The sequence below is a fragment of the Blennius ocellaris genome (genome assembly GCF_963422515.1).
Source record: "Blennius ocellaris genome assembly, chromosome: 21".
Lineage (NCBI taxonomy): Eukaryota > Metazoa > Chordata > Actinopteri > Blenniiformes > Blenniidae > Blennius > Blennius ocellaris.
Genome location: NC_137670.1, coordinates 9,046,811 through 9,065,229, shown reverse-complemented (window position 1 = coordinate 9,065,229; position 18,419 = coordinate 9,046,811). Strand labels below are relative to the sequence as shown.

The window sequence follows — 18,419 nt, the reverse complement described above, 5'->3', positions numbered from 1 at the left end:
AAGAAGGGTAAAGGACTTACTTCAAAAATAAACCCAAAATAAGTGAAGGAGAGCATTTGGACAAACTGAAAAAAGAAGAAGTACAACACAAATTTAGATAGACATCAAGATTAGGACTTCGGGAAGATGCTTAAAGGCGTTTGTTCAAAAGCAGGCAGATAAAGACGGAACAGCAAAGCTACAAGATAAAAGGAAATGAGGCACTGACAGAAAAGGTAAAGCGGGAATTTTCAATTTCAAGACCACCTAATCCAAGACTGTGTCTCGGGTACTTCAACACTAATCAGTCACATGAGGACAAACAGAGATTGACCATAAAAAAATATTAATTACATGTAAAACAGGAAGCATGGGAGTCATGAAAAGCGATCGCAGCAAGAAACAAGTCAGGGAAACATCAAAATGAGACAGACGGGGAAGACAGACACAGAAAAACAAATAAAACACTCATGTTCAAGGTAGAGTTGTGACTCACTGGACAATAGTGACAACTTTCTGAAAGCAGATTGAGGCAAAAGGGATTAAGAAACATGTTTGTTTGTTGTTGTTGTTTTAAATACTGAAAGAGCTTGAAACAAAATTGATATATGATGATTTTTATGTCAATTTATTGTGCATTTTTGGCCATGAGGACAATGAATGAGAGTGTGGGAGGAGGGTGACTGGAACCACCTGCAGCTCATCAAGGGCTAACCACCTCCTCTCCATAAGAGACTGGGAGAGTTGCATAGAGCCGAGCCGAGCCGAGCAGAGAAGCCCAGGAAACAGGGAGAGCACTCTGCAGAGGACTGTGTGATCTGGAAGGTAGCAGGACAGTAGGACAGTGTGGGTCTCTGGGAGAGCTTGATTCTGCCTGAACAGTGGTGTGTGGGTGTTGGTTGTGTGTGGTTCTTCAGTAAAGATGGTAAGCCGGGAAACTAAACCAGTGGCTCCAATCACCGTCCTCCCACAGAAAGTATCTTGCCCTCCATAAGACGTATTGAGTCAATCAAATTACTTTAGTTTGAAATATCTAAGACTCATCTTCCTGTTTATTTCATGTATTTATTTTTTCTTAGAATAGCAAAAACTTTTCAAAGCATAAATTTGTATTTTCACAGGAGGGTTTCTGTGGCGTCCCACAGGGGCCATATACTGTTCTAACTCCAGCTGTTGCCTGTGACTCAAATAATAATCCATTTTGGTTGGATGTCATGTAATTTATAAGCGGATATCATTCAAATATATTAGTCATTCAAACCCAAAGAGAGCAAGCTTTGGACCCGTTGTTTTTTTCAGTGGTTCTGAACAGTTGTCGCGTAAAGAGACATCCAAAATATAACAAAGGTTTTTCATTTTTACTTGAAAATGTTGTTGCATAAACGCCTGAGAGGAGTTGAAGTTGTTAGAGTGACGTGTTATAAAAACCAGAAAAATATTGATGCATGATGATATAACTTCAGTTTTAGTGCATGTACGTTTTCCTTTAAAATATCAATAGGATTCTACATTTTTAGGAGAGTTGGGGTTGGAAATATTCAATCACCTTCGGTCTAAAAGAAATTCTTAAAATCAGCTATAAAACTGTATCTCATATCGTTACGGTATCCATATAAAAGGGGTCAAGGAGAGTCGTAGTGTTTTTTTCCCCTTATTTAAAGCCCTGTTACATGGTGCTGTTTTGCCATCATGCATAAGTGACACATGTAGAAGAAATACGACTGGTCTTTCCAGCAGACACACTAAAAACAGAGTATATACTACACTGGAATTGGGCAGGGATTTGCATGCAATTTCTCAAAACTGTTTTAACTTTTCTTTACCATGACATATTATATGTTATTTCAGTTTCACTTAGTTCTCTTCTACCCTGAGGAACTCCAACTACATCTCAGGCAGATTCCCTCACTCTGCCTTCTATTTCTGATATGTATTTGTAGTGACCGAGAAGCTATACTGGACATGTGAGGAATGCTATATTTTTGTTGCAATGACGCTGGAAGGAGCAGCAATGTCCTTTCATAATCGCACAGATTTGTCATCCATTACTATTTTGGATTGCAAATGATTTCACCCGGTGTGTTAAATTACTAACCATGTCCAAACTGACAGAAATTTGAGTCTCTGTTACATATCACCTTGTTGAAATTAAGTAGGCCAACCATGACCTGAGTGGTGTTTACCTCCCCTCCCTACTGCAGACACTTCAAACACATCCGCTGTGCCTGCACCAACAGCCCACATCATCTGAACCAAGTCTCACCCTCAGTCTTCACAAAAGGCATTTCCTGGAAAGTTTCGTAAGGATGTGATCAAGTCCAAATCTTTTCCTAAAATAGCAACTGTTTTGGAGAATGGTATTGAAAATAAGTGGTGGAAATGGAGTCAAGATTGTGTAGAAGTTAATGATAATATTCACCCAATTTTCTTTGCAACCTTCCGTGGTAAACACGTCTTTGTCGTTCACTGTAGAAAACTAAACCTCTCTGGGAGGCTTTTTCTGATCCCGTTCACATTACTGACCGAGTAATGGTGAACCTCATTATCTGTGAGACGATCAACGAGAAACTTGTCCAAGAGGAGACTTATACCTTTCAGCAATTGTAAGCGGAGCTATGATTATTTGGGATGAAGCAGATCAAAGAGATGAATAGGTGAATGGATGTTCCAAAAGGTGTATTTTTGCTGTCGTCTTTATATGGCTCAGCTTTTTGCAGTGTCTTAAGGTTTTTTGAAACTGTATGGCTTCTGGGAATTAATCAGCCTAGTTTGTTGGAGCTTAATTTTTTGGGGAAAATCTCCCACTGTAAGCGAAAATATAATGAGAATTTAAAAAAAAAAAAAAAAATACTTTTTCAAAAAACAAAAAAAAAGCAGATTTCTAAATACATAGACATCTCATTATGTTTCATAAGCTTTGGTTTTGGAAACTACAAAATGTTCTCCAAATCAAAAAAATTGCTCAGCTATGTTTGGAAAGGAGCTGGAGAAATGTTGTCATTCTTACATGAATACTCTACAGACGCACACTATAGTTTCAGATCGAAGCTCATTTAATTCTGGTCTTAAAGTGGATCTCAAACATGTTATAAAAAAAAAAAAAAAATCCTACTCTGAACCCTTTATAAGCCTCAGTGAAAAAGCAACAAATGAAACACTGGGTGAGTTTTGTTCTCTTTCAAAAGCCCAAAATTACACCCTGAAGATGGACCTGGGGTTGAAGCTCCCATTGTGATTTCAAGTGAATCAAACATCTGACTCGACACGCCACTGTTTGAGAAAGATGAAAGATTATCTGACTTCTCTTTCTTAACGTCCCCACCGGCAGAAAGATCGTCGTACAAAAAAAGACTTTCCAGAATGTGAAGCACCATGACTGACACGAAGAGGCACAAGGTCGTGTTGTGGATGACGCAAGTACTCCCACTGTGAAAAGTCCCACTGGAAAGAATACAAAACAGGTACTGTCACATGTTGGCTGCAGCAGTTGACACATTTTACCAAACAAAAGCATCTAAATTATTAACGAGGCCACAAATATTCAACATTCATTAACAAAAAAAAAAGGTGGTGTCATGCGACTGACACAGACGAGTGTGTAACGGTTCATTTGTTTCCTGTCGTCATGCAACTTGGTCTTAACAACAACTATTCAGGAAGTCAATCACACGGAACGGACAGCACTTCAGGAGACTCCAGAGCTTCCAGCACCCGGTGGCGACTGCTGAACAACCTTATGCTTAAACAGAGCCAAGGCTTCTTAAACACACTTGTGCAGAACTGTGAATCCACAAGTGTCTTTAGGCGAATTTTTGTTTATGTATGCAAGAAAATAAAGGCGTCTGTTTGAAACAATGCTTTCATGATTGCCCTCATACTTCTTTGTCAGAAACTTTCAGGATTTTTAGATTTGTGTGTGCATTATCGAGATTACTGAAGCACTCTCTGCTTGTAAGGTGTTTTCAACAACATGTTATGTAATTGTAATACGAGACAATGAGTCTCCATTATTAAAACCTAAATATTTCCCAAGAATGCAAATTACAGTTTCCCCCTCAGCCAAATTTTTAATTTAGACAATCTTGATTCAATTGTTTTTTCAAGCATCACATCTTGCTATATTAAATTATAACTAAAGAAAATATGCAACTGAAATGTCTTCCTTTCAAGGAGATGTTTTGTCAAAAGGTATTACATGAACTGTGTCTGGAAAAACAAGAAAAATCATGAAAAGTCACCTTGCCTGTTGTTTTTTTTTTCTTCAGTGTTTTATTCAACTTGGAGCAAAACACATCATTTAAAACATCCCATTTACAGAATGTGAACATTGAATTAGGCATGACAACAATACACTAAGCACCATTAATGCACATTCAACTTATACTTATTCCTGAAAAGTCATCCCTGGTCCTCCAATTACACCTCTCTTTTGCAATTAATATTTTTTTAAGCTCAAAATCAACAGTTTCCTTCTAAAATATATCTGAACATTAAACTTTTCTTCTTTTTTTTTGTGCTAACATCAACACAAAGACTGTATTTAGATACTCTGGCAGCACCGGGTTTACCGTCAACCCCTTAAACCTGTATCTGAAGGTGACGTGAGACTGTAAACATGGTGAAAAACAATGACAAGACAAGCAAGTTGTGCTTGGCGTGACAATGATCGAACAGCAAAATGACAATATCAAACATACACCCATTGTGGTGATAAAAAAATGTTTCTCCTTTAAATGCATTGATGAGGTGAAAAGCAAGTCTCAGATGCTTTTTGTGTGTTTCACATATTCAATGATTGTTTTTTGGCAACGTGCATGTGTTTGTGTGCAAATGTTTTCTTTGCTAAACTGCATAGATCTGAGCAACATATGGAGGAAGGGCAGCAATACAGCTCTGACTGGACACCTCCAACCCCGTAATTCTGCACCAACAGTGGTGTGGTACATGTAGAATACTGATCCAGCATCTGTCAGTCCGGGCAGCACTGTTGTGTTTACGTATTGCACATAGTCACCAGTGAATACAACTCCGAGGCTAATTGAGTTTGTTTGTTTGTTGTTGTGAGTGAATCATGGACCACGGACTCACTGATGGAAGGCGGTACTGTAAAATGACCGATGGGTGATAAAGGCCACAGAAGAACCTCTTACATTTTTTTTTGTTGTTGTTAAGATTTTAAGACAGAGAAAACAAAGTGACTGGTGAAACCTCCAAAGGAAATAAAGACAACCTGGCTTTGCACATGTTCCAACGCTCAAGTCCATTCAGTCAAATCGCAGTCTGTCACGTTCAGTCTCGTGGTGCCACCTTGTGGTAAAACTAGTGAATGTCCTCTCCCAACTGTGCCTTCCTTTTGTGGGAATAAAGTTGAACTCTGAGCGTTTTGGGAAAATGTTTTCCCCTGCCAGGCCACCAGGAAGTGTCTTTTGTTTTTGCTTGTCGGGGGGGGGGGGGTCACTGCCTCTTGCTGTCCAGGATGGCCCTCCAGTCGTCCGCCCAGGACAGGAGCCGCCGTTGCGGCGCCTCCACTGCCAGGTGCTTGTTGTGGCAGGCAGTGAAAAGGACGTGCTCCCACGTGGGCTTGGACTCCACGCCTGATTGATAAACACACACACGCACGCACACACACACACACAAAACCGCTTATGTAACTAACCGACCACACAAATGTACCAAGTACACCGACACCGAGTCTTCAAAGAATCTGAGCGCACGTCCGTCCGTCTGTCCCCAACAAAGCTTTGAAGACAAAGCCAAGTAATTAAAAACCCACACGACATTACACGAACAGGGTTACACAATCCTCATCCTTCAACAGTATCTCCACTCCATCCTCATAATCAAGGTTTTTAGCTCCGACATTTACAAGACGCATCATCTCAGTTAAAAGGTACAACATGAAACATTTTGGAGAGAAACACTTCGATCTGAGGTTCCGAATGTTCGTCAACCACATGAGTCGTGCTCCGGCTAGCAGGCTAATCAAGGTGAATCTGCTCAATTTTCGTTTGTTTGGAAGATAATTTCTCAGCTGTAACAATGGTTCTTTGCAAAATCCTGTCCTACTGTAAAGCCCGATTTCTTCCCTTTTTGATGAAACATGCATTTGTGGGGGGAAAAAATCTGCCAATTCTTTTCTGCGAGTGTCAAACGGCTTCGAGGGATCGGCTTGGGCGCACTGTTGCTGCCATGAATTTGTCACAAATGCTGGTGAAAGAATGGGATCCATCCCACAGCAGTGTGTGTGGACAGGCTGGAGATCAATGAGGAGGAGGAGGAGGAGGAGGAGGCCAGGATGCTGTGGCTGTTTGAGACTCCCATTTATGCAACAAAGTTTCAAGTGAAAACGCATTGTTCTTGCGTCAGACGTGCTTTGAAAATGATGATTATATTGTTAGAAGACAAAAAGCTCTTGTGTTCTACCACCGGCTCAGCAGCACACCCAAACAAACGTGCGTGCACTCACCAACGATGTCTGGCTTGTCGTCGATGAGGATGTCGCCGCTGATTACCGTCTTGTCTCGGGTCAGGATGACCTGCTCCAGAAAGTCGTGGCCGAAATGCTTCTCAACCCAGGCACACTAAACAGACCAACACACAGCAGGCCAGCTGGTCAGATAAATGAAACGTATGAATCATTCCCGCGGGGGGGGTAATTGCACGTGTTGCTAATTAAAAAGAGGGCGTCACCTTCTCAAAAGGGCAGTGCTTGTATTTTTTGATAGGGCTGGTGCAGATAAAGACGTCTGTGCTGCAAGAGAGAAAACAAAGCATTTTTAAAATAAAAAAAAAAAAAAAGAAAAGAAGATTACAATCATGTTCATATTCCTGCCTCAAAACACGTCTGCTGTTCAGGAGTGAAATCCATGGGAGTATGAAAGAAGATGCAAAGGAACAGAACGCTAAAGCATGAAACTGTAACATGGAGAGAAAAGTCCCAGATGCAATTTGGGATATTTGCATCACACTATATTAAAAAAAAGAAGGGATACGCAGTTTTCAGGTGAAATGTCAGGATGCACTTTTACAGGTGAACTTAATGTGACCTTCGCTCAGCTTTTCAATGCACATGTCCAACTGTTGTCACCAGATGAGCCTTTGGTGGTGGTGTCACAGTGTGGACAGGCCTGCGAGTCAATACTGAACTGCCCCACACTTTGTGAATGGCACAGTGACAAACCCCCAAATTACGATTCAGTTGCACTAGAATTTTGCTCATGCAATGGTAATGGTAGTACACACGGCTCTAAATCAAGCTTAACTTTTTAGATCATATATGCCATTGTGGCTGGTAGATTTTTCAAAGTTACAAAGCAATCAGTGTTTGTACCAGACATTTCTATTTTATTGAAGAAATTAAACCCGATTGTAAGTGTCACTGAGTGCATTTAATCATTTAACCTGCATTTTGTAATAACTGTTGCAAAAGTGTAACAGGCACATTTTTATTTTATATGTTCAATATCACTGTAGCATAAACTTTTTTATGTTTTCCAGAAATGTCCCCTGAGATATCCCCAATGTTTTGTGAGTTGTGTATTATGTGGTTTTTCTTACAGCTTTTCTGACTGTATTAAATCTATCTTGTAAATAAATCTTTAATAATGTCCCAGACCACCGTAACAATGTGACATCAGACCATGTTGTCCAGTCAGATGCTGGCGGCTAAAAATACCCATACATTTCCAGTAGGAGCGTGAGCATAAACACACAATTCATAACAGTGCAAGCTATTTTTAGATACGCTGTATTGCAGGCTTTGGAGAAAGCAACCGGAAATTACATTCACTGCCTCCTTCGTGTTGATTCTGATTAGATTGGAACAATATATATATTTTCACCAGGGAGCATCAGGAGCACGTGGCTGGTTTGTGGTCTGGTCACATCTCTGAGTGTGGCTTTGCTGATCAGAGCTTTTGATAAGTGTCGATTGAAAAGGAGATGTTGTCAGAAGTACATGAAGCGAGAAGTAAACTATTTTTGCATTGCATTATACTCACACTTTTCTATTAAAACCAGTTTAGGTTGGATTGGACCAATTCGGTCCGACTTCAGTTCCACTTCACTTCCCTTATTAGACTACATTTGATCGAAACTTCCCACTGCAGACCAGTAACAATTGACAAAAGCTGCAGTGTCAGACCAGTGACATTTTTTTCTATTGCTAATAAATCAACCACCGAATGTGTTCATGCCAGTCGGTTCGTAGTAAATCTTTCTGCTGTGGAAGTCATTCCGATTTGTTCTCTAAACCCACAGCCCGTCTGCATGACATTCTCCCACGTGAGCTTCAGCCAAAGCCGGCTTCTACGTCAGACAAGCAGAGACGTACTTATCCATCTTGGCCATCTCCTGGACCGCCTCCACACCTCCTGGCAGCGGCTCCAAGTCAATGAAGAAGTCTTTGGATTCCCAGATACTCATGGCTTTTGCCTGCAGTAGGAGCACAAACACATGTTTCAAGAGTCAAGTATAGCTGAAATATGAATGTGTCTGTACTGTGGATAGGACTCCTTGAAACATTTGTGTCAACATCCCTTGATATAGTTCAGGTAAATAACATAGACTCCATTTTATTTTTCCGTCTCAAATAATGAATTAATACGGTTATTATATCCTCTTTTTTGTTTCTATGAAACGTCTGTTAATATGCTCCATTAGAAATGTCAACAATCCTGTTGTAAAACCTGTTTGAGCACAAAGTAGGTGGCGGGCTGGTTTTTTGAAGGCTGGGCTTGAGAAGTCAGGCATTTTCCGTGTTAAATGTGAAAAGTTATGTTGTAATCAGATGTAATATTTAGATGCTGCCATAAGAAGTGACTTTAAACTCAGGAGGATTTCATATTATTCCAGTTGGGAATTCAGAGTTTGACCTCATGACACCATAAGTGACTGGGCACTGGGAATGTCTGTAAGTCAGAGTGCGGGAAAAAAACAAAAAACACCTGAGTTACGATATAATAGAAATTTAAAGATACAAAAGTAACAGAGATGCAAGTCTAAAGTTTCTCAACCTTGCATTTACTTCTACTTTAATCACTAACTGGTGAATTGGGAAAGTTCTGACAAAACAAAAATGTCATTGTGTGAAGTGTGTTCAAAAAGTTCCACCTTGCCAACTGTTTTCAATTGGCTCCGAACACACCTAAAATGCAACCCCCTTTTTTTTCTTTTTTTAATTTTCACTGGAAAACCTTAGCCTTAACCTCAGGATAAATTCCATAAACGTCAGTCTTGTCATGTTTGATGCGTAGAAATGTCTCTACCATCCCAGAATTGATAAGACAAGTTGAAAAGAGTGATGTCACTGTGAAACATGGCAAAGCACAGTTGTACATTGCCCCTTTATCTATATTGCTTGGTAGGTATCTCTGTGTGACTGTTCACAAGGCTGGCTGCTGTGACATTGACCTCTCTCACCCGTGGGACAAATAAAGGTTTAGCTTATCTTAAAAATTAAAAAGCAAGAGGACCCAGGACTGACTCTTGGGACCACTTAATTTTTCCCAGTTACTATGAACGCATCATAAAGTTGGTGTTAAAGGAGGCGTGACCTGTCAAAAAACAATTACACAGGAAGGAAAAAAAGAAGAGTTCCTGGGGAACTTTCTTTTCTTTTTTTCAAACTGAGCTCCTAAATAGTAATTTAAAGTGTCCCAAGTTGCTCCCTGTCTGTCTGTAAACATTCAAACACAGCAGGTTTGTCTTACACACAAGTCGCTCCTCAGCTGTTGGTACTGCGTGGACACCCAGAAGCCCCTCCGCTCGTCCAGCGTGATGAAGGGCTCCTCCGGGTACCGGGCCCGGTACTTCTTCAGGAAGCCCCCCTCGAAGTCCGCAAGGACGCCGTCCATGTCCACCAGGACCCGCAGTCGGCTCTTAACGGAGGAGGACGACATGCTCATGGACGTCATCTTAACCGGATTACGGAGGGAAGTGTGTCCTCTTCGGAAGAGGCGTGTAGCGCTCAGCAGCGACATCGCCACGAACCCCCCCCTACGTCCCCCCAGCTGCTAATAACTGTCACAAAACGGCCTCTGGAAACATTAAATAAAGTCCTCATGGGAGTCTGGACGTTTTAACTGCTTTCTGCACTTCCAGTGTTGTTGTGTTACTTGTTTTTTGTTGGAGGTTTTGTGGCTTGGAGGTAGTAAACAACTGGTGCAGCGGCGGCGAGGACACACTGTACTACAAATCCCCTCTGCGCAAAGATACGGGAAATCAAGACGAGGGCTCACTCCGCAAAGCAAAAAAAATATTTCTACACCGTAAACTACAGCAGCATTCAAACAGAAGGCAAATTATAGTGCTTTGCAAGGAAATAAGGGCCATGCATGATACACGAGAGGTTTACATTCAGAAGAAAATGCGTGTGAACCCTGAAGGCTCTACATCTCCACGGCAACAGACGCTGATCTGCTTGATCAGCGTTTAAAAAAACAAACAATATTCGAAACGGCCAAATATATAAAAAGCACCAACTCATCTAATTAACAAGCTTCACATTTTCATATTTGAATGGTTCAAATTGACTAAAGATTGTAGGAGAAATAGTGCAGTAAGTTGCAGCAAAAGCAACTTACAGCTGAAATATTGCACTATTCTAGAGAGTTGCTTTTCACAAATACACAATAAATAAGCAAACAAATGGTCAGGTATACTCTTTTTTTATTCCTATCTCTTTTACTTATGCAAGTATTTCCAACAATACATACATGTTGATATTTACATGCTGTACACATTGGCCCAAGACTCACTGGAGAGACTATGTCCATTTGTCTTGGAGCAACTTGGGGATCACCCCAAGAAGAGATAAGCTGGCACAAGACAACGGTGTCTGGGCTTCATTGCTCTCTACACGGCCAATGTAACCATACGGAGGTGGATGGATGAATGAATTGAAACTACCCACACAGAAAGACCGAATTTTTTTGATATGAGATTAAATTGGGCTGTATGTGGCCCCTGAACTAAAATGTGTTTGACAACCCTGCTTTATCTTACACAGGAGCTCTTTCCCGATAAATGATCTTCGTTTTAAAAAAAAATATCAATCTTCGTCACTTCCTGTGCCAGTTAATTCTGAAAGGAAGTAGGAAGTAAAATTTAAGTTTGTGACTATCAGAAATAGCTAATGTTTACACAAGAAATATTATAGCAATATTAAATGTTTCTCATTTAAAATATAAGCATTAAAATTTAAAGCGATTACGAGTTGAGTTAATGGTGTGTGTGTGTGTCACTTTAAGAGTCGAGAGTTGTTTTGGTAAATCCCGTTGCAGTGTCTTCGCTCTCTGGGATCTCGCGATATCTTCTCCCCAGTGGCGGCTGTGTGGCCCCCTGTCTCATTCCGGACGGAGTAGTTTCTGACGTTTGAATGAAAAACAGTGCGCATTACCTCCACTTCGGACCCGGGAAATAATGGCTTCAGCCTTGGAGCAGTTCGTGAACAACGTGCGGCAGCTCTCCGCTCAAGGTACGGCGGCGGAAACTCTCCGGGAGTGGGGAAACTGTTAGCCTGTTAGCTCGCATGTGCTACCCAGTGCTCAGAGCCCTCTTTTTCTGCTTTATCATGTAAACACACCGCCAAAAACGGCTCTCCGCGGTCCGGAGAGACCCATAAACCACCGTCGGGAGGTGCGTTTGAGTGCGGGGACACCGGGGATCAGCTCTTAGCGGAAATGTCATCAAACTAAACGTGAAAATTATACTTTTTGTTTTTGAGCTAGAAAATAATTTCTGGGGACTGCCTACCGGTAGTCCCGCCCCGGCCGACTCCAATTGGCTGGCGGACCGAATTTGCAATTCTTATTGGCTCTAAGGCAGCTGTCAATCCCACTTGCATCGCTCTCTTGCAAGGCCTTGACAGGACACTTGACCGGCCATTTCTGTCTTAAATACTCCACAAATCCATTATTACAAGCTATTTCATTACTAAAATTCTGTTTTACAAACGTTTAGGAAACCTTCTTGGGGATCTTAAACCAGATCATTTAGATTTTAGCATTAAAAACACGTGGGACACTATTTGACTAAATGTCCTCTGCATTACATAGAAATCTCAAATTAAAAGAGTTTTATAATAACATTTGCAGCTTCATTATAACAATTTCTTACACTTTTATGGAAGAGCCAACATTAATAAACCAAATCGATTGACGTTCTACACAGTGATGTTAAATCTGAGCCTTAAAATCAGATTTATTATTGAAAGTCTGTGTTCAAAGATCAAAATCACACACAGTGGTTTGATCTGAAAAATGTTTTACTTTGTCTAACTCCAGGCCAGATGACTCAGCTGTGCGAGTTGATCAACAAGAGTGGGGAGCTGCTGGCCAAAAATCTGTCCCACCTGGACACGGTGCTGGGGGCCTTGGACATCCAGGAGCACTCCCTGGGCGTGCTTGCTGTGCTGTAAGTTCCCACATTAAGTTTCAACCTGTCCTGTCTTGTGTTATCGGCTTAATTTCCCTTCAAGGTACAATTCTGTGCCTTTTTGAAGGTAATTCCTGTAATAGGTAAAGTTATCGAGGCAGAATAAACCATCAAACCTCACTGCTTCTAATAATAATTAAGCTTGCAACTGTGTTTTGTATATGAAATCTTTTTCTTCAAGGTGAATTTTTGTGAGAACTGTAAAACTGGAAAGCTACCTGTTGCATGCTAAATTAATAATGTAGCTCTACAGCAGTGAAGGCCACTGTATCCTTTTATTTAGTAAGTCAACAAGTATTGTGTTGAACATTTTAACAGCTATGCGAGTGAGTTTAAGCAAGAGGTGTCAAACAGATTTTCATTCAAATTGGCTTCATGTTGCAATTGTAATAATTTTCAGTAGTAATTGATTGTTTTCTATGAAAATATAGATATTTCCATGTATTCTCTGCACAACAACAAAGAAAACATTTAAAGTTTATATTTAAAAGTTATGGCACTATTTTACCATTCTGGCCTTCTCAAATTGAAATGTATGTGGCTCTTGAAAGGAAATGTATGTAACACTCGTGGTTTAAAGCCATATCACACAAATATAAATAATTTGGAAGTCATCCATCTTCTTCCTATACTTTACATCTTTATAGTTTTCTTTCTCAACTTCCTTTGGTCTCTTTTATCAGAATAGTCTTTATTGTCAATGTTGGAAAAACAACAAACTGGAAATGCTCCAATTCTCAATAAGTGACTCTGAGAAGAATTTCCACAAGACCTGGGAACCTTTTCTGACATAGTTCCACAACACTCAAACAACAAGATGTAATATATTACAGCTCCCAACATTTGCTCTCAATCTTGATGGTACCTGGCTCCACAATCTATCACTTTTCCTTTGCAAATTACACATTCATGTCATATTTAATGGTGAACATAGTTTTTTGGTTTTATTTTGCCAGTGTCCCGAAGGGACTGTGGGTGGTGTCGTGTTGGGAGGATGGATCAATCAGTCAAACCTATGAATGTGACTTGTGACGTGTATCTGCCCCACCTCGGGATGATTGTTGGAAACTGTTAATAAAAAGATTTTGTAAAGAAAGGGAAAAAAAATAGTAAATGCAATCTGTGACTGTGCCACAGTTTAAATATATAAAAGGAGTTAGAAGGTTTAAAAGTGAATAATAAAGTGCAATAGCAGCATACAACAGTCATTTATTAGACTTTGATTTCCATTGTAATTAGTGGTTTAATCTGATTGTGGTCCTTGTGTAGAAGCTGTTTGGGTCTATTTGTCTGGTCAGCTGTTTAAACCATCGAGTGTCTATTAAAGTTTGTTTTCCCCCGCTGCAGATTTGTGAAGTTCTCCATGCCAAACATCCCTGACTTCGAGACACTCTTCTCCCAAGTCCAGCTCTTCATCAGCACCTGCAACGGGGAACACATTAGATATGCAACAGACACTTGTGAGTGCAGGTCGACTTTCAAAATCCCCGGGTTTTTTATTGTATTATTTTGATCCAATCTTCAGAATTATAACAAGGCACTTACTCTCTCCTCTGTATCTGTATTTGACGCAATGCTATGTAACCCAAACCGTCTCTTCTCATCCTTCTGTTTCCTCTCACAGTCGCTGGTCTCTGCCACCAGTTGACAAATGCCCTCGTAGAGCGGAAACAGGTAAGACCCTCAAACATCTCTTCCAGACTCCAGATTAGGCGGCGCTAATCTCCAACCCTAATCGTCGCACTATTCAGATTTCTGCCTTCTGCACTATGAGGTTTAGTGATCGCTCTCTGTTCAGTTCATCTTTGTGGTTTGGTTTTAACCTTTATTTTCAAAAGAACCATGCTGGGTGAGGGGGTCTCGTTCTGGTTTCTGTCTTTTTTTCTCCGCTGTTTTCACAAGAAAATCATGACGCAATTCATGATATGCAAACCTATTTAAGACGATACCATTCCAAAATACGGTATCGTGAAGATGCCTGCAGTGTAACCAGTGTGAGAACATGTTTTTCCTCATAGAGCTGGAAAGAAAATGACAAACTGGTGATTTCCTGAAGTTTTAACTGAAAATCTAGAGGATGAAATGACTTTATATTTTGAGCCTGAAGTTGCAGCTTGTTGATATCTTGACCTTCCACTGAGCTTGTTCATATTAAAACTGATATGTTAGTAATGGCTATTCAGTCGAAATGATCATTAAAAGGAGAATACAAGTTGGCTAAAAATAAAATTCCTTGTGACATTCAGCTTTTACCTGAGGTGTCAGGTTGGTGTTTCCTCCAAGATCAGGATTCAATGAGCAGCTCCTCATCAAGCGAACCCTTCATATTAAAACAAAAGTTGTGTCATGGTCTGAATAAGGCCACAGAACCACCTGAACTCCGAGCTGTTTTGGATGTCTATGGATGTGATCAACGTGAATAACGCCTGTGTTTTCTCCCACAGCCTTTGAGAGGCGTCGTCGTCCTAAAACAGGCAATAGACAAAATGCAGATGAACACAAACCAACTTACCTCAGTTCACGCAGACCTGTGTCAGGTGAGTCACGCTCGCTTCATATTGTCGTCATTCTGCCTCACACTGCGATGTATACCTCTTGTAAATCCAAAAACTGCACGAGCTTTCCATGATCCAGCAATTGTTTGTTCCTCATTATCGTCCGCAGATTCAGCTGAAACGTTACAATTGATCACAAATCAAAAAACACACCTTATATGTATCGCAAAAGTTTACAAGACGTGTGTTTCCACACACTGTGCATTCTAAATAACGGACTGGAAACTGCTTTTAATCATAATTTACGCATGAAAATTGTGCAAATTACTAATTTAAAAGTCGTAATCGATAGAGTCCGAAATGTTTCATACCTGGTGGTCACAGGGAAGAAGCCAAAAGATCAAAAATGGCAAAAATCAACCTTTTGTTGCTCATGTGGTCGAGTAGTTTGTTTTTTTTCTCCCATCATGCGTGTCTGCAGTTTCAGACTTGTTTACAGGAGAAAGAGCTGCTGGAATGGGGTGGGGATGACACAACTTTTTGAAAATCCTTTGCCTCTATCTCTGTCAAAACCAGAAAATGCAATTTTTTGAAAATACTCCGTCTCCATGGAAATGGGAAAATTGCAAGTTTCCTTACAAAACCACCAACAGCACTAACTCGCGGGCCCACATGCCAACTACATTGTTTTTCATAACGTTACAGTGAGAACGGGAAACGTTTCTGAAACAAGACACAAAAATGATGCATTTTCAATTTGAATCGTTCTTCTGAATCTTCAAGTAGATATGAGATTAACTTTAACCCCTCAACACCCGACACACAAGTGAACGAGTGAAATGCGCATTTAGTTTGGGATACTGACCCTCTCTTGTTTCTCCTCTCCCTTTCAGCTGTGCTTGTTAGCGAAGTGCTTCAAGCCCGTCCTGCCCTTCTTGGAACTGGACATGATGGACATCTGTAAGGAGAACGGCGCCTACGACGCAAAGCACTTTTTATGTTACTACTACTACGGTGGCATGATCTACACGGGCCTGAAAAACTTTGAAAGAGCACTGTATTTTTATGAACAGGTACGGAACGTGTCCGTCTGTAAGACAGTTGTCTCCTCCGCCCTGTGACGTTCTAATCATTTGACCTCTTGGCCCTCCCCCTTGCAGGCAATAACCACTCCAGCCATGGCAGTGAGCCACATCATGTTGGAAGCCTATAAGAAATACATCCTGGTGTCGCTCATTCTCCATGGGAAAGTGCAGCCGCTGCCCAAATACACCTCACAGATAGTAGGAAGGTTCATCAAGGTGAGCGAGGTCATACAGGGAGCAGATCAGGTTGACCATCTGATTTCATTGGGATTGAAGTCCACTTTATTATTTGTTTAAGACGAAAGCTATAAAATGTCTATTGTCCTGGTGTGTATTTTTAATGCTGCATGGTCTGATTGCCCGTTTCCCTTTCAGCCCCTGAGCAATGCGTACCACGAGCTGGCTCAGGTATACACCACCAACAACCCGGCCGAGCTGCGCAGCGTCGTCAACAAACACAGCGAGACGTTCACGAGAGACAACAACACAGGCCTGGTCAAACAGTGCCTCTCCTCCCTGTACAAGAAAAACATCCAGAGGCTAACCAAGGTGCACGCACGCACGCACAAACAATATTTTGGAGAAATAGGCCGTTTCTGTTAATAGAAAGACTCTTAAATCTTTGAGTTCACTTCAAAACTTTTGTCAAGTTAACAGGTTAAGCATCCTTCTAGTAATGCTTGAATTTTGCTTTGGGTTTCTACCTCATTAAAAAAAAAAGGGGGGGGGGTTCATGGAAGCCTATGTTGAGAGCGTCTCAGTGGTTTTATTTTTAATTTTTAATTATTCTATTTTTTGTGCTCTTTTTGCTCTTGTTTAGATATTTACATATGTTTACATATTTTATTTTAATTCTTTAATTTTATAATTTCTGCACCTTTTTACCTTAAGCTGTTGTAAGTTTGTGTTTCCCCTGGGGAGGAATAAATTCTATTCTATTCTATAACGTTGCAAAACAGCATCTTTGCAGGCTACCCCGACTGTATTCATACACATGTTCAGAAAAGAAAGTGGCGAGACTGATTTCAGCAAGCAAAAATCAGTCCCGGTTTGTTTCTCCCGCAGACTTTCCTGACGCTGTCTTTGCAAGACATGGCGAGTCGAGTTCAGCTTTCAGGCCCCCAGGAAGCAGAAAAATACGTCTTACACATGGTGAGGTGCTACTCAAACTCGTGTCTGTTCGCGTGATCCCAAATGTTTGCCCGAGAAATAGTTTCTTTTCTTTCCTCCCGCATAGATTGAAGACGGAGAGATCTACGCTAGCATTAACCAAAAGGATGGTATGGTCTGCTTCCATGATAACCCCGAAAAATACAACAACCCAGCAATGCTCCACAAAATCGACCAAGAGGCGAGCAGCTCTCATCCTCTCGGCACAAACTCTTGTTTTTTTTTTTTTTGTTTGCTTGTTTTTGTTCTTAACTTGTGTTTTCTCATTTCCAGATGTTGAAATGTATAGAGCTGGATGAGAAACTAAAGTCTATGGATCAGGAAATTACAGTAAACCCACAATTTGTGCAGAAGGTGAGGTGGCATTGAAGTCTATCCTTAAAATATTGATTGTTTTATTTATGAATCAGTCACTGGATTCAGTCATTTTAACACTGGTTCAAATGTTCAGGCATATTCCGATACAGAAAGATCAAGCTCAAATATAAGAAATATACAGTCATTGTTTTTATATGGTATGATTCACTGTGGTTTAGAGTGAGTGGTTTTTATCTTGGATCTGAAATTGTCTTGCCTCCAAATTTTTCATCATACGTTTGTCTTCTCTCTCTAGAGTATGGGATCGCAGGAGGATGATGTTGGTAGCAAAACGTCAAGTTATTCCTGAGGGGCCTCGGACATAGAGAGAACGCTGCAGCCTCCCCACCCCCCCTCACCACCACCACATCCCCTACCCCCCCCAACTCATTCTTCCTAGGATGAGTTGGATTTTTTTTTAAAAACAGGAAAACAAACATTCTATTGCATAAAAAAAAGGACATTGGTCAAGGAAATTCTAATTGTGTGGAATGATAAAAAAAATTGGTTATTCTTACTTCGCCCTGTCTTAAGGATAACAAAGAAATCCTTACAGAAAAGGAAAAAAAAAAAAAGATTTTGTCGGTGTTTTATTTATCAATGTTCAGGTTGGAGCGCCACTGCTACTTTAACAGAATCCACAATAATAAAAACTGGACTTCTTTGTTCCAAACACGTGTGGATAATCTCACTGTTTGTTTTTGGTTCTGCTGCATGACGGCCATGATCACGAGGGCATTACATGAGGTAAAAACAAGGAATAAAATCAGATTATATTCAACATTTGTAAAGACTTAGAATGATCGTTCTCCTTTTTTTTGTTTAGAATGTAGATATTATCAATAGCAAACCTGTACACATGGACATGTCCTTGACCAAAACCCGGCACAGTGGAGGA

At 40.6% G+C, this 18,419-nt stretch overlaps 2 protein-coding genes across 2 annotated transcripts; one reads left to right on the top strand and one right to left on the bottom strand.

Moving 5' to 3' along the window:
• Positions 1 to 4,280: 4,280 nt before the first annotated feature.
• nt5m (5',3'-nucleotidase, mitochondrial) lies at positions 4,281 to 10,151 on the bottom strand. The gene is made up of 5 exons (XM_080517447.1): positions 9,690 to 10,151; positions 8,312 to 8,412; positions 6,670 to 6,730; positions 6,446 to 6,560; positions 4,281 to 5,573 (listed from the first exon to the last, which is right to left on the bottom strand). Exons 1-5 carry the CDS (start codon positions 9,957 to 9,959, stop codon positions 5,434 to 5,436), a joined length of 687 nt encoding a protein of 228 aa, XP_080373573.1. The 5' UTR covers positions 9,960 to 10,151; the 3' UTR covers positions 4,281 to 5,433.
• Positions 10,152 to 11,296: 1,145 nt separating this feature from the next.
• On the top strand, positions 11,297 to 18,194 carry cops3 (COP9 signalosome subunit 3). Its single transcript, XM_080516907.1, has 12 exons — positions 11,297 to 11,455; positions 12,264 to 12,393; positions 13,762 to 13,874; positions 14,039 to 14,088; positions 14,859 to 14,951; positions 15,803 to 15,982; positions 16,070 to 16,210; positions 16,370 to 16,543; positions 17,060 to 17,146; positions 17,232 to 17,345; positions 17,438 to 17,518; positions 17,778 to 18,194. Exons 1-12 carry the CDS (start codon positions 11,401 to 11,403, stop codon positions 17,829 to 17,831), a joined length of 1,272 nt encoding a protein of 423 aa, XP_080373033.1. The 5' UTR covers positions 11,297 to 11,400; the 3' UTR covers positions 17,832 to 18,194.
• The last annotated feature ends 225 nt before the right edge of the window (positions 18,195 to 18,419 follow it).